This window comes from Oreochromis aureus, linkage group 2 (genome assembly GCF_013358895.1).
Source record: "Oreochromis aureus strain Israel breed Guangdong linkage group 2, ZZ_aureus, whole genome shotgun sequence".
Classification (NCBI taxonomy): Eukaryota; Metazoa; Chordata; class Actinopteri; order Cichliformes; family Cichlidae; genus Oreochromis; species Oreochromis aureus.
Genome location: NC_052943.1, coordinates 24,243,061 through 24,257,888, shown reverse-complemented (window position 1 = coordinate 24,257,888; position 14,828 = coordinate 24,243,061). Strand labels below are relative to the sequence as shown.

The 14,828-nt window shown below is 39.3% G+C and overlaps 1 protein-coding gene across 9 annotated transcripts in view; it reads right to left on the bottom strand.

The window, feature by feature from the left end:
- Window positions 1-14,828, bottom strand: part of prom1a (prominin 1a) — a 165,197-nt gene that overhangs the window by 8,580 nt on the left and 141,789 nt on the right. For all 9 annotated transcript variants that reach the window (XR_005615184.1, XR_005615187.1, XR_005615189.1 and 6 more), the window contains exons 14-22: window positions 14,588-14,672; window positions 12,685-12,831; window positions 6,252-6,323; window positions 5,586-5,678; window positions 2,636-2,689; window positions 2,472-2,552; window positions 2,320-2,388; window positions 860-949; window positions 335-450 (exon numbers count right to left, since the gene is read on the bottom strand). Coding sequence is in view for 3 of the 9 variants with exons in the window: in XM_039621164.1 (XP_039477098.1) it covers window positions 335-450; window positions 860-949; window positions 2,320-2,388; window positions 2,472-2,552; window positions 2,636-2,689; window positions 5,586-5,678; window positions 6,252-6,323; window positions 12,685-12,831; window positions 14,588-14,672 (807 nt within the window). In the remaining 6 variants the exon portion in view is untranslated. The remainder of the gene's footprint in view (window positions 1-334; window positions 451-859; window positions 950-2,319; window positions 2,389-2,471; window positions 2,553-2,635; window positions 2,690-5,585; window positions 5,679-6,251; window positions 6,324-12,684; window positions 12,832-14,587; window positions 14,673-14,828) is intronic.

Below are 14,828 nucleotides of genomic sequence, written 5' to 3'. Positions count from 1 at the left end.
AACAAGACCCATAAAAAGTTCATTTGACTGCAACAAACCCCAAAAATTCAGCTAAAATATTAATATAAAAAAATAAAAACTTGATTCCTTCATATGATTTGCAGCTCAACATGCACAAAGCAGACAGAAAAGACAGAATAGAAGTAACAGAAGGATGTCCTGCAACCGTTATCAGAATGTGACATATCTCCTACAAAGATTATAAACTGTCTTACAGTATGTGGACATTCACAGGCCAGTGTATATGTACTTAACTTTACAGTGACTAGATGTTTAATATGAAAACTATAAATACATTTAAGGAAAAAGTAGAAGAGCATGTACAAATACTCACTCATCGTAAACATCCTCTGTGTCCATCCTGCGGTAGTACTTGGCCAGTTTTACTGCTAGAATAATGCTCGGGAGCAGGAGGAGAGTGCTGCAGCCCAGGCCCATCCAGAAAGTGTTCTGTTGGAAAGGCAAGTACTTAGGGTGGAAATGATAACCCATCAGGATATAAATTCATAATTATTTTAGCCATCTGTTATTATTGAGGAAAAATTTCATGCAAAAGTTCAGGCTATGCAAGTAATATAAAATATGTCTTGCCTCAGGACATTATATAAATCAAATGAATAATAGATTAAGCTAGACAGTAGTCGTTCCAGTTAGAGCCATTTAAAACTGTCACACTTTTGCTATGCCCATAAATTTTATATTTTATCATCATTTACTCCATCACAACAGTACTGGATGTGACTTTTACAGTGGGAGTCAAGGTTCTTTACCCAGTTATAAAGTTTTTTTTAACCCAAATAAAATCTGTTACAAGTCTGTTTAAACAGGGTCTGTCTTCCTGTATTTCTAATATTGTTACCATAGAGTCAACCACGAAACTGCAAGCCATGATTTCTGCCGTGTCCACCACGTTGCTGAAGGGCTTGCACGGTGCAACCTCCATGGCCAGCTACAGAGGATATAAACAGGAAATGTCAACGCATAACAGATTCAGTAACACTGTACAATTACTCCGCACGTTAAAGTCTGTCCTGGAGATGTAAACGATTGCACAACGTCTCCCTGCAGTGTTCTTGGCAAACAAAAAGAGACTTCTGAGATCAAGCTTCATGATTCAAGCATCTTGTTTTTTTACTCTCATCTGAATTCCTTTAGTTAACTAAAGCAGAAACCAACATGCCACAGAGCAAATTCCTCAAATTTATAGAGGTCGTAACTGTTATATTTGACTTCTCTGTATACACTCCAAAACCTTTATGCAACATGCAAAGTTTTGCAATGCAATGCAACATTCGCTTCAGGCTAAATTAACACTGTGAAAAATAGACCCACACTTTCAAAGTGTTAACAAATTATGATTCAGGGAGACAGAATGTTCACATTCCAGCAAGTGAAGTATGGTGTTATTGAGAATTATTCTTTAATTCCTTCGGAATTTTATTCTTTGTAGTTTGAAACATTTCACTGGAAGACTTGGAATCGATTCCTATAGAATCAATGTGAGTCGACAATATAGTCTCAATGTAGATGATTCAAGTAAAAGTCAGATTTAAATCCGATTGGACTACTATAGAGTCTGAGACCTAGAATGTCCTGTGTGTCCAGCTCTCTAGTGTCGTAGTATTGAACTTTGCCTGGGAAAACCAAGATTTAACCTGAGCTTTACATCATTCCTGAAGCCAGACACAGAATGAGCCATGTATTAAATATCGGATATGATAAATTTGATAAATATCATATCCGTTGATGGACGTTTTCATTGTTTGTGGAACTGCCCCCATGTCCAGCAGTTTTGGATTTTTGAAGTGCGATCCAAATCTTGGTGCAGGGACTAAATGATGAGTAACAGGTTGATATTCGCTAAAAAACACAAACAAGCTTTTTTGCACATTTTGTGGCACAGTTAGAAATGTATCTTGGTCTGGTGGGTCACTGATAAAGCTCCTATTTAATCAGCAAGTCATTCAGTTTGAAGCCTTTTCTATAGCTTCAAAGATAAACTCCATATTCTGCTAGATTCTTGATCAATTGGGCATCACTCAGTCTCATGGGCTTATGGATCTGGCCTATAAAGGATGTGGAGCCATAGCTTGATATCTCTACCTAAAATATGTGTTATGATGTCTTCCTGGACTAATATAATTATTTTTTCATTTTATTTGTTTACTTTTCATTTACCTACCCCCCCAAAAAACCCCAGACCCAGTCAGATCCATTTATTTTTTTTGTACTCTGTTGTTATTGCTGTGTTTTGTGTGGAAAATGTAATTTTGTTTCCCCTTCTTAGAAAAAACAACAAATTAGCACACCAAGACTTACAGATGTTTTCATCCATTCAATGTATTGATGAAAGTAGCCAATAATGGTGGCGGTGTACTTTCTGGATTCCTGAGGAAGATTAGGACACAATGTAAGTACAGCATTTTATACAAATCATGTATAAAAGCAAAGAAAAATAATTCAGCAGTTACCCGATTTATCAAATGCGTAGCGTTCTGCGAGATGAGGAACTGCGCAGCTTTGATGGCATCAAGAACAGCTAAGATTTTGTTCTACGGAGAAGAAACAATGGCTTTCGTTTAGATGATGATGATTAAATTATTTCTGACCTACACTCAAGGACTATTTTACTTACAGGAAGATCAGAGGCTGTTCTCTCCAGGAACCTCATACTCTGGTTCAGCGCACTCTGTAGACCAAAAAAGTATAAAGGTCAAAGTTCAGAGGTTAATGATATCCGTTCAAAAATATGCCAGTGAAACAGAAATGGAGACCAGAATCGACTGACACTTGATGAATAACACATTTGCATGCTAAAGAGTTCTGTTCCAAATAAATATCCACAATGAAAAGAAAAACATGATGCAGCTAGCTTCAAAGTCAAATTAATTGTAACATATGCAACAACTAACCAGTCTTTCCTCTGCTTCCACTAGTGACTAAGTAGATAGAGTAGCTACACAACATTTCTTTTCTTTAAGTGGATATTTCTGACATTTTAGCACAAAACTCTTCACGTACAACACCAGAGCATAATGTAAATTTAATAAAAACACACAATGCAGCCTAAAATTGGAATATTTCCCCTCTTTTAAAAAAAACAAAATCCCTCTAAATGATGTCAGTGTTTGTTAATGTTCCACATAACGAATGGGGACGCTTATTACACAAGATGAACGCATTTCTGCTTACCCTTGCTCTAACATACTTCTTGAAGTTGAAAGAGGAAAAAGAACAACATAAAAAAAGCAGCTGTAAAAATCTGTGTTGAAGAATATCACTGCTCGTCTGAACTGCTTGTAGCTGTAAATAATTGCTGTTATTCAGAAGAATGGCATCGGCTTTGACAGGGGAAATAAAACTGAATATTTAATTTGTTTGTCACAGTCATGATGTCTTAGATGACACATGCCTGAGGGTCAGAATTCCCCATTTAAATTATATTAAATGAATCATATAAATGTCTTATCTCTGTCAAGGTTTATGTAATTCTCTGAAATATATATTTGCAAATGTTAAGAAAATACTCCTACTTGGTAGCTTTGAGTTTGGGACATCTAGCTGACATCTAGCATATATAATGATATTGTGGATTTGTTTTATTATATATAATAAAACAAATCCACAGGGCTCATGTCTTTTAGCTCTGTTGTGGTCTCTTCCAAATAAAATATGTGGCTCAACCAGCCACTAGTTGCTTATGTCTCTGTATTTGGCACCAGGCAAAGTGTTATGTTAGGCCTCAGTAACACAGGCCTAGAGACCAGTTGGCGATCCCCAGTTGGACTGAGTGGTCGTGGAGATTACTGTATGAAATGGGTTGTAAAAAGGGTGCTGCAACAAAATCCTCCCTGTAAAAGGACTGATTCTTATATAGTGCTTTTCTACTCTCCTGGAGTACTCAAAGTGCTCTATACAACATGGTGCATTCACCCAATCACTGTCTTCTAAGTTTCTTAGTGCGAACATATCAGAGAGCAATTTGGGGTTAGTATCTTGCCCAAGGATACTTGGCATGCAGACTGGAGGAGCCAGGGATCGAACCACTAACCTTCTGATCAGTAGATGACCTGCTCTACCTCAGTGATAGGTTGTGATAGGTTTCATCACTAGCAGTCCATGGTACTTTGCATGGAGGACACTAAATGGTCCGCAGACACTCATGAGGCTAACCACTAAAAGGTAATGAAACTTGAAAAAGTGTGGCACAAATTGTAAATGTTGACTGTCTGCCTATCTTCGAAACCAAAATGTTTCAAAAGGCACGACTTTTACTTTGAAAGCAAATGGTCCCTGCTACCACTTTGCATGGCACTCTTCAGTTTCACTACTGCTTGGCAACTAGTTGATGAGTGTTTGCAGACAAGTTGGCATCTTCAATGAAAACTACTGGTGACTGTGGTAATATGCCAGTGACCAAGCCTATCACAAAGACCGTTTTGGTGCAGCACCATATACCTCTTCGTGACCCATTTCACCAAGCGACTGCCAGCGAACTCCAGCAACAATTCACCAACTGGCTGGGAAATCGACATTTTTTCTTACCGACCAGTAGTTACCAACCAGTATACAGTTGGTTGGGAACTACTAGGGCCTCAGGTTTAAAAAGCCTAAAATCAACTACCCGCTGAGGTGGGAAAAGTAAAGACAGTGGACCAAAAGATTTTGAATATTCTTTAGAGCTTAAGAGAACTGAATTTTTTGTTTATAATCATAAACTGTACATATCTATCTATCTATCTCTCTAGATCTATCTATCTATATGTAAAGGATGTTGCCACCATAATGACACCCAGTTTTTTGTCAAGTCCCAATTTGAAACCTTGAGTTGAGCGTTTTTGCAGTTCCCTCATATGTTACCAACTTGCAAATCATAAGCCAGCTAAACATACAAATTGACCATTTTTGCTCTAAATGTGACCTGAAATATTAAAATGATGCAAAAATGTTTTATTTAGATCCAAAATTAAGTGAAAAGTAGTAATTTCCTCATGTTTTATTCAATAATTATTTTATAAAATATATTCTAGATTTTCTTTCTAAATCTGTCAAATCGGTCAAAGCTTAGATTCAGGAAATTCTAGCATCAAATAAAATCTTCAGAGTAGATGCCAGTGACCCTCAAAAAAGAAAACCCTAGTCTTGAACTCATTTTTTGTTGATTTTTAAAAAAAAATATATCTTATTCCGCTTCTTTTCCCATCCTCTTAATTAATTCATTTTTCTTCATTTGTTTTAAGTTTGGCCACTGCTTAGTTAAAATGAAGATTAGCGTGTAATATTTACTAACTAAAACTAACTTAAATAAACACACACAAATAAATGCATCTAATACATACTTTTATCACTTCTATAATTCACCTGAAAGTCATATCAATTCCTGTCTGAAGGGAGGGGGAGACAAACAACCATGACAACTGAATACACCAAATTAATGCAAATTAAATCAGCCACCACTGGTACATAGTTTTGAAATGATGTAGGAAGAATCTTTCCTCAAAGAGAATAACTAAATGAATCTAACCTAAGCAGAAAACAGAAATAGCTATCTCAATATTAAACAGAGAAACACAGTAGGGCATTACCATGGATTGCTCCATTGGGACGATCTGTTGCCTGTGGATCTGCCGCAGAGTGCCAACGTGGCCTTTCAGAGCAGACTGCAGAGGACTTTTGGGCTGAAATGCACAAACAACCACACAATTTTGAAATATATTAAGATAAATATATCAAAGCACATATATTATACATTCTTAATTTTTTCCTTGCCTTTTATATAACAATACATTACAATACAGTTCTCTATCCCTTTCATCCAGTAGACAGTGGTGTCAGGAGAGGAATCAAATTATTGAATTTACGGAACAGCTGGGTTTACTTCAGAACAACAAACTTATGGGACCTTTAGATTAAAATCTCTTTAAAAGCCCCTTTCTCTAAAATCAACTAACTACAAACTCCATCTTTCTACAGGACCCTAATGGACTTAGAAATTGAAAGTGAATGAGCATGTTGTGCTGCCCTAAATGCAATGGACGGCAGTCACACATCATTGAGAGCTTTTATTTGTTCAGGCAGAGCCGTTGAGAGAGCGCTTAGAGAGCAAGAACACCCATATTTTCTTTTCATTTTTTGACATCAAGTGCTCCTGTGGCATTGTAAGTACATAAGCAAATTAAATCAGTGTGCACATAAGAGAAAACACTTTATACAACTACTACTGGGTGCTTGTATAAAAGCCAGAATCTTACCATCAGGTCTGTCTGGGCCTCCAGTTCTCTGGCAAATGAGAGTAGATCCACTACAGTGACCCCCTTATTCACCTAAAGATAACAAAATATAACTAGAAAGGGAAAATTTCAGAAGAAATTTTATGTGTGCCTATGCCGCTGGTAATCAGTGTAGTTTGCCATTCATACAGCTACAGAGAGCAAAACTCAGCAGAGCAGCCATTCTCCACCATGAATTATGATAAAAACAAACACCGCTCGCGCCTCACAGATGACAGCTTACAGTTTTGGGTAAAGATGAAGTGACTTTGTACAGCCCCGATTTGCAGACGCTGTGCACACAGGTTCATGAGCAGAAGTCCCATTGTACCACGGCAGACCCAACAATGTTTGCATGAACACGCTTTGAAGCATTATGTTATGGACCACTTTTCACACATGGTTGGTGTACCCACACAGGCAGCTGTAGCTTTTCAACTCATAGCCCAACACACACCCAAAAACAGCCAAGAGAGCACAGACTTTACACCCGTGGGTCCACCTCCCCTGCAGCGGCACTGCAGACCACGCCCGACACACACATCAAACACATAAAATAAATATATATGCACTTTTGCATTCACTTTTTGTTTTTTGTTATTTTTACACAGTGTTCTGAATGATGAACAATGGTCTACAGCCAACCTTGTGTATTATTATACAAACTTTGGTTGTAAGATTCGGATAAGCATTTAATAAAAGCTAAATATTTTATATGAGAGTAAGAAAGAAAAGTATATCTTTATGTCCACCTTTCTCTGTTAATGCCCTACCTGGCCCCTGGCAAAAGCTTTGCTAGATCCGCCCCTGCACAGTTACCAGCTGTCAGCTACACAAAAAAGGAGCTTGGTGTTTACAGGGAGTGCAGAATTATTAGGCAAATGAGTATTTTGTCCACATCATCCTCTTCATGCATGTTGTCTTACTCCAAGCTGTATAGGCTCGAAAGCCTACTACCAATTAAGCATATTAGGTGATGTGCATCTCTGTAATGAGAAGGGTGTGGTCTAATGACATCAACACCCTATATCAGGTGTGCATAATTATTAGGCAACTTCCTTTCCTTTGGCAAAATGGGTCAAACGAAGGACTTGACAGGCTCAGAAAAGTCAAAAATAGTGAGATATCTTGCAGAGGGATGCAGCAGTCTTAAAACTGCAAAGCTTCTGAAGCGTGATCATCGAACAATCAAGCGTTCATTCAAAATAGTCAACAGGGTCGCAAGAAGCGTGTGGAAAACCAAGGGGCAAAATAACTGCCCATGAACTGAGAAAAGTCAAGCGTGCAGCTGCCAAGATGCCACTTGCCACCAGTTTGGCCATATTTCAGAGCTGCAACATCACTGAGTGCCCAAAAGCACAAGGTGTGCAATACTCAGAGACATGGCCAAGGTAAGAAAGGCTGAAAGACGACCACCACTGAACAAGACACACAAGCTGAAACGTCAAGACTGGGCCAAGAAATATCTCAAGACTGATTTTTCGAAGGTTTTATGGACTGATGAAATGAGAGTGAGTCTTGATGGGCCAGATGGATGGGCCCGTGGCTGGATTGGTAAAGGGCAGAGAGCTCCAGTCCCACTCAGACGCCAGCAAGGTGGAGGTGGAGTACTGGTTTGGGCTGGTATCATCAAAGGTGAGCTTGTGGGGCCTTTTCGGGTTGAGGATGGCGTCAAGCTCAACTCCCAGTCCTACTGCAAGTTTCTGGAAGACACCTTCTTCAAGCAGTGGTACAGGAAGAAGTCTGCATCCTTCAAGAAAAACATGATTTTCATGCAGGACAATGCTCCATCACACGCAGCGTCCAAGTACTCCACAGCGTGGCTGGCAAGAAAGGGTATAAAAGAAGAAAAACTAATGACATGGCCTCCTTGTTCACCTGATCTGAACCCCATTGAGAACCTGTGGTCCATCATCAAATGTGAGATTTACAAGGAGGGAAAACAGTACACCTCTCTGAACAGTGTCTGGGAGGCTGTGGTTGCTGCTGCACGCAATGTTGATGGTGAACAGATCAAAACACTGACAGAATCCATGGATGGCAGGCTTTTGAGTGTCCTTGCAAAGAAAGGTGGCTATATTGGTCGCTGATTTGTTTTTGTTTTGTTTTGAATGTCAGAAATGTATATTTGTGAATGTGGAGATGTTATATTGGTTTCACTGGTAAAATAAATAATTGAAATGGGTATATATTTGTTTTTGTTAAGTTGCCTAATAATTATGCACAGTAATAGTCACCTGCACACACAGATATCCCCTAAAATAGCTAAAACTAAACACAAACTAAAAACTACTTCCGAAAACATTCAGCTTTGATATTAATGTGTTTTTGGGTTCATTGAGAACATGGTTGTTGTTCAATAATAAAATTATTCCTCAAAAATACAACTTGCCTAATAATTCTGCACTCCTGTATGAGAGTAAGAAAGAAAAGTATATCTTTGTGTCCACCTTTCTCTGTTAATGCCCTACCTGGCCCCTGGCAAAAGCTTTGCTAGATCCGCCCCTGCACAGTTACCAGCTGTCAGCTAAATAAAAAAGGAGCTTGGTGTTTATTTCTCTCAGAAACAGTTCATAACTTCCTTCAACTCATTCATGTCACCTAAAAAAGGTAAACCTGTTTCTCCATCACCAGTTCAGCTCTGATGATTCAGTAAGGTCATCTCCTGGTTTCGACCAGCCGCTTCTACAGCTGTGGCTCCAGCAAACATCAGCTGATACTAGAAATTAAAATCAAATGAATTCTAACAACAGCTGATCAAGCTTAAACGTGCTGCTGTTGTTTAGCGCGATAAACAAACAAGAGAGAAAAGCCGATCATTGATCAGTTTCATGACTGAAGTTTGAACAGGCGAGAGAATGACAGGGAGGCTGTCATAAAGTTCAACATCAGTAACTTAGCGCACACACAGCTGTATAGAAACTCCATCGTGCTAGCTACCACGCAGTACGAGTTATTATAACTGATTGTAAAAGTCAGCACAACGAAAAAATAAACTACACCTAAACTCGGTTTATATCTGACCCAAATAGAGTGCAGGTCATAACTTCTTACCTGAAATTCAGTTCACCTCACGCTCCGACCGGCAGCCGCCTGCTTCTCCTGCCTTCGGTTTCCCTGATCCACGATCTACCACCGGTCGATCGGCGGTCGCCGCCGCCTCGTTCCCCGCATGTTCTTTCTGACACACACCGGTGGATAGCTGCCCTCGGTTGTAGCTCCGGCGTCAGCGACTACCAAACAACTCAGTTATTTTTTCCACATCGACCAGCATCTGGACAATCCACCGCCTTTCACTGTTTGTACCGTTACTAAAAAAAAACCCTCATCGGCTCATAAAAACGAAAAATAAGTCCAGCTATGACCCTGAGTCAAAAGACAGCCAGCTCGGGTTAGCTAGCTACCTGTCTAGCTCTTTGCAGGCACCGAAAACATCAGAGCTAATATGGGATGTCTAGGTAACACGAGCAGATATTTGAAGTTTACATCTGGCCAATCCACCACCTTTCACTGTTTATACCGTTACTAAAATGAATAAATAAATAAATCATCGGTCCATATAAACGAAAAATAAGTCCAGCTAAAACACATACTGTCGGCGAGCGACCGGTGCTGACACGAGTTTCACCCGCCTCAATATAAGCCAAGCCTGGGTGCTTTTTCACGAAGGGTCGCTAGCGGTGCTAGCTAACTATGCTAGCGGCGCTAGCTAGCTAGCCGACTATCAGCAACACATAAGAGAACTGCTGCTAAATAAACTACACCTAAACTCGGTTTATATCTGACCCAAATAGAGTGCAGGTCATAACTTACCTGAAATTCAGTTCACCTCACGCCCCTGCCTTCGCTTTCCCTGATCCACGATTGACCTCCGCGTTAGCAAACACCGGTCGATCGGCGGTAGCCTCACCGCCTTTTATGTCTCGTTCATGGCATGTCCTTTCTGTCACACACCGGTGGATAGCTGCCCTCTGTTGTAGCTCCACCACCAAACAACTCAGTTATTTTTCCACATCGACCAGCATCATCGGCCCATATAAACGAAAAATAAGTCCAGCTAAGACACAGACCCTTGCCGAGCGATCGGGCGATTAAACAAATTTTAGCCACCTCACTATCAGCCAAGCCTGGGTGGTTTTTCACGAAGGGTCGCTAGCACGCTAGCTAGCTAAGCTAGCGGCGCTAGCTAGCTAGCCAGCCGCTATCAGCAACACATAAGAGAACTGTTGCTAAATAAACTACACCTAAACTCGGTTTATATCTGACCCAAATAGAGTGCAGGTCATAACTTCTTACCTGAAATTCAGTTCACCTCACGCTCCTGCCTTCGCTTTTCCTGATCCACGATTGACCTCTGCGTTAGCAAACACCGGACGATCGGCGGTAGCCTCACCGCCTTGTATGTCTCGTTCACGGCATGTCCTTTCTGTCACACACCGGTGGATAGCTGCCCTCTGTTGTAGCTCCACCACCAAACAACTCAGTTATTTTTTCCACATCGACCAGCATCATCGGCCCATATAAACGAAAAATAAGTCCAGCTAAGACACAGACCCTTGCCGAGCGATCAGGCGATTAAACAAATTTTAGCCACCTCACTATCAGCCAAGCCTGGGTGGTTTTTCAAAAGGCGCTAGCTAGCTAAGCTAGCGGCGCTAGCTAGTTAGTCGGCTATCAGCAACACTTAAGAGAATTGTCGCTTAATATGGGATGTCTTGATAAAACGAGCAGATATTTGAAGTTTACACACCTACATTCTCGCCTGAAAATATCTTAAAAGTGTATTTTGTGACCTAGAAACACGAATAAAAGACATATAAAACGAAGTGGTGTCCGCCATTGTTTGACTCGGTAGAGGCATGCTATGAATTGTGGGATATGTAGTTTTCACCAAGCATGGCACCCTTTAGGCCGTACTACTCCCGGTATACCACTAGAGAGAGCCAACACCCCACAAATGAAGTCTGTTTCTATGGTGCCAAAAGCAGAATCTTTCTCAGGAGCCTAGAAATTGGCCTAAATTTGCACTAAAATCTAAATATTTCAAAAACTATAAAAGTTATAAACACCAAAAGTCGCACCATACTAGCCCAGCTCCAGCCGCACAAAATGATGTAACATATGTACCCCTATTCTCAAAACTGTTTGGCAGAGGAGCGCGGAAAATTTTCACTAAAATATTAATATTTAAAAACTATAATAGTCATAAACACCAAAAGTCATAGCACACCATTCCAGATCCAGCCGCACAAAATGAGGTAACATATATGAAGCTTTTCTCAAAACTGCGGGGCGTGATACGTGCCGAAATTTAGGCGGAAGATGGAGAATAATAATAATAATAATAATAATAAGAATAATAAATCCGACGAATAGTAATATGTGTGCCTCTTGGCATAGGCACACATAAAAAGTAAGGTTGTTTTCCTTTATAGTAGCAAAGTTAAATTAAAGATGTTCTTCTGTCCACTCCTTTTCTTTTTACTAACAAGTAACATATTTTTAAAGCTACATTTTCACCTTCATCCTGTAGTTTCTTCTGTAGCAGCTTTTCAACTGCACAGATTCCAGTCAATTAGACCACTAGAAAGCTATTTAATATAACTTTTTGTCACTTATATTATTTCCAACAGACAGCAGAGAGACATGCTGCACATAAAAATGTGTCATCTTGACTGCAGGGTGTGTGCATTGAGTATCAGTCAATCTTTAAAGCTTTTTTTTTTATTTTCAGTCACTCTGGGGAAATAATTCTAAGTGAACCTGACGGGTTGTGTTAGACAAGACAGGAAATGCCAAGTCCCTGCCTGTTCCTACATCCTCTTTGCCTTGGCAGGATCACCTTTGGATAATTGAGCTGCAGTGGTCCTCGACGAAACCCACTGTTCTGTATCACACTGAAGCTCTTATCAGGCGAAGCATGGCTGCCTGTTGTATGTTAACTGACAGCAGTGGAGGTGCCTCTTAGACTGCGCCCACAGAAGTGAGCTATTTCTGGTAGCATACCATTAAAGCACAGCTGAAATATGTTTGTATGTAATTATGTAAGAATTCATGACAATTCATTATTATTTGACTCCCCACTCTTTCTCAGATAAACCGGTCCATCTACTGAACAATTCACAGTCTAGTTAATCACAAAGAAATACCTTGGTTGTGTAGCTGTTTTACACAAATATTGTGTGTGTCTCTCTTTCTGTGTATTGCTTCTTGTCTTTGTTGTGTATGCTGGCCTGTCCCTTGCAGGCACACAAAACCACGCTACTTCCTGCGTGGTTTTGTGTGCCTGATTATCCAATTATGCCCTTCCCCATTCATTCATGCATATTTTAAGGGATTTATTTGTGTTGCACATTTTTTTTTCTTTCCCGCTGATGTGTTTGTTCATTCCAGTATGCTTGTGCTGATGTGTCACCTCCTCCAGGTAGTCGGCGTAGTTGATCTCTGACAGCCCTGCTTCAGAGAAATCCAGCAGGTTCTGCCTTCCCTCTGCCTCCAACAGGATTATGCTTCTCAGGTCGATCTTAAGACTGTCCAGCTGACTGACCACATCCTTTGTGAACTGTTAACACAAAGATATAAAATACTTTTTTAGTTTAGTTGTTCTAGAATGTATATATTAAATGTTGTTCATGCATATTTTATGGTTGTACTCCAATTTTCTTGACATAACATCAGAAAAAAAGACAATCTGGTAATCTTGGGACTTTGAGTAAATTTCCAGTGTTGTGACTGTATAGACATGAAAATAATGAAAGGCTTCCAAAAACACAAAACAAATGTTGGCACACGAGCGACCCAAAATCTTAAAGATGTGGTTTGGATGGAAGTCTACATATGCCAGTGATGTTTTCTCTTGATTTTCTTTGTTTTACAGTCCCCAGTCATACATTTCTCTACATAATCCTTTCATTTAATAATAAATATCAAGAGTACCTTTGCTTGCACTGGACTGTATGCTTTAAGGACTGTTGTCCCAAAAAGCAAAGCCATAGCTGTACCGAGACATATCTTGGCAAGTGTGATTTTCATGAAGGATGTCGTGAATAGAAATATGTAATTTCACAACCAAAAAAGAAGTTGTTGTTTTGTGGCACTTTAAAGACAACCAAACCAAAAATGCTGACAATAAAAGCTGTTCTCAGATGACATGGTTGTATGTTTATGTGTTTCCAATAACACTAGAAATGTCCTGCATGTGATGGGTTGCACAACCTTTATTTAATAAAGAAAATTCTACAAAGAGATGAGATGCGCAACACTGCATACACTGATCCACTGACAGTATATACACACCCATTTATTGCCTGAAAATTTGTTTTAACCTTTTTTGTAATAAATTGTGAAATGTGAATACTTATGATCAATTCAAAGGTATATATCATAGACTATATAAATATAATAATATTTCATGTCACCGTTTGGTGTTAAAGTTGGCTAATGCACCCATGCTGCATACAGCCTAGAGCCATGTGAGAAACTGTTGTGCATTTATACAGTGAGATAAATTAGAGTTACCATGGTGATAACAAGCATGTTAGCTTAAAAGAGGGAAGCTCTTTTGAGAATAGATGTATATTCACAATAAGGGGGGGAAACTTTTTAGATTTGCTGCTTATAGCTTGTATGATTGGTAAATTAACAGAATAAAAAGTGTCAGACTTTTAGAAAATTTTCAGGCTTTAATGAAGACAAATGAACAATATCCAGGAGCCGCATGGAACATATCATCTGCTGGCGACAATGAGTCAGGGCAATTGTGCCAACTGGCAGGAAAGTGCTGAATGTAGAAGTAGCTGGCTTACAGTCACAGGGAAATAGAAACTTAAATCAATATAATGTCACACAGGCATACACTGACTTAAGGGCTAAAGCATGCTGAAATTATCAGCTGTCAGCATCCCTTTTAGTTTGGGACCTAAGAACTTATAAGGTAATGCAAATGAAGCACTGCAGCCTTGACTGCAGATGTCTGGGACCTTACTCCCTGTAGAGCTACATATTCAAACTGCATATTCGTTTTTAATCCAGCTGTTTTATTATGTTTTGCGAGTGGGAGGAAAGAGAGAAAATGTTATACATGGATAAAGATTACCCTGACTTTACCCTGATATGTGAGCAAAATCAGAGTTATTCTTTTTCAGCTGATTAAAATTTGTCCTATTAAAGGTTAATATCATGTATCTTTATATGAACGGGTAATGTAAAGTGTATAACACTTTAGGAGAAAAAAGTAGTTATTTTAGTTACTTTTAGCTATTATAAGACAGCATCCTATCATAATAATAACTACAACAGAGTACGTAAAGGTTACTAACCACTGTGGTGTTCAGGTAAGAGGAGATATTGAAGACTTTGTCCAGACGCATGGCAGAGTAGATGCCTTGGTTCTTTTTGCAAGTACTAATGAAGACAAGTACATGAAAACAAATACACACAGAAACATTAGAAAGGGAAAAAAAGAAAGACAGAGAGAGAAATATCAAGATATAACTTTCTGTCATAATAAAAATATTTGCTGCCACCAAGTGAAATTGACTGGAAGTACATGACTAATAT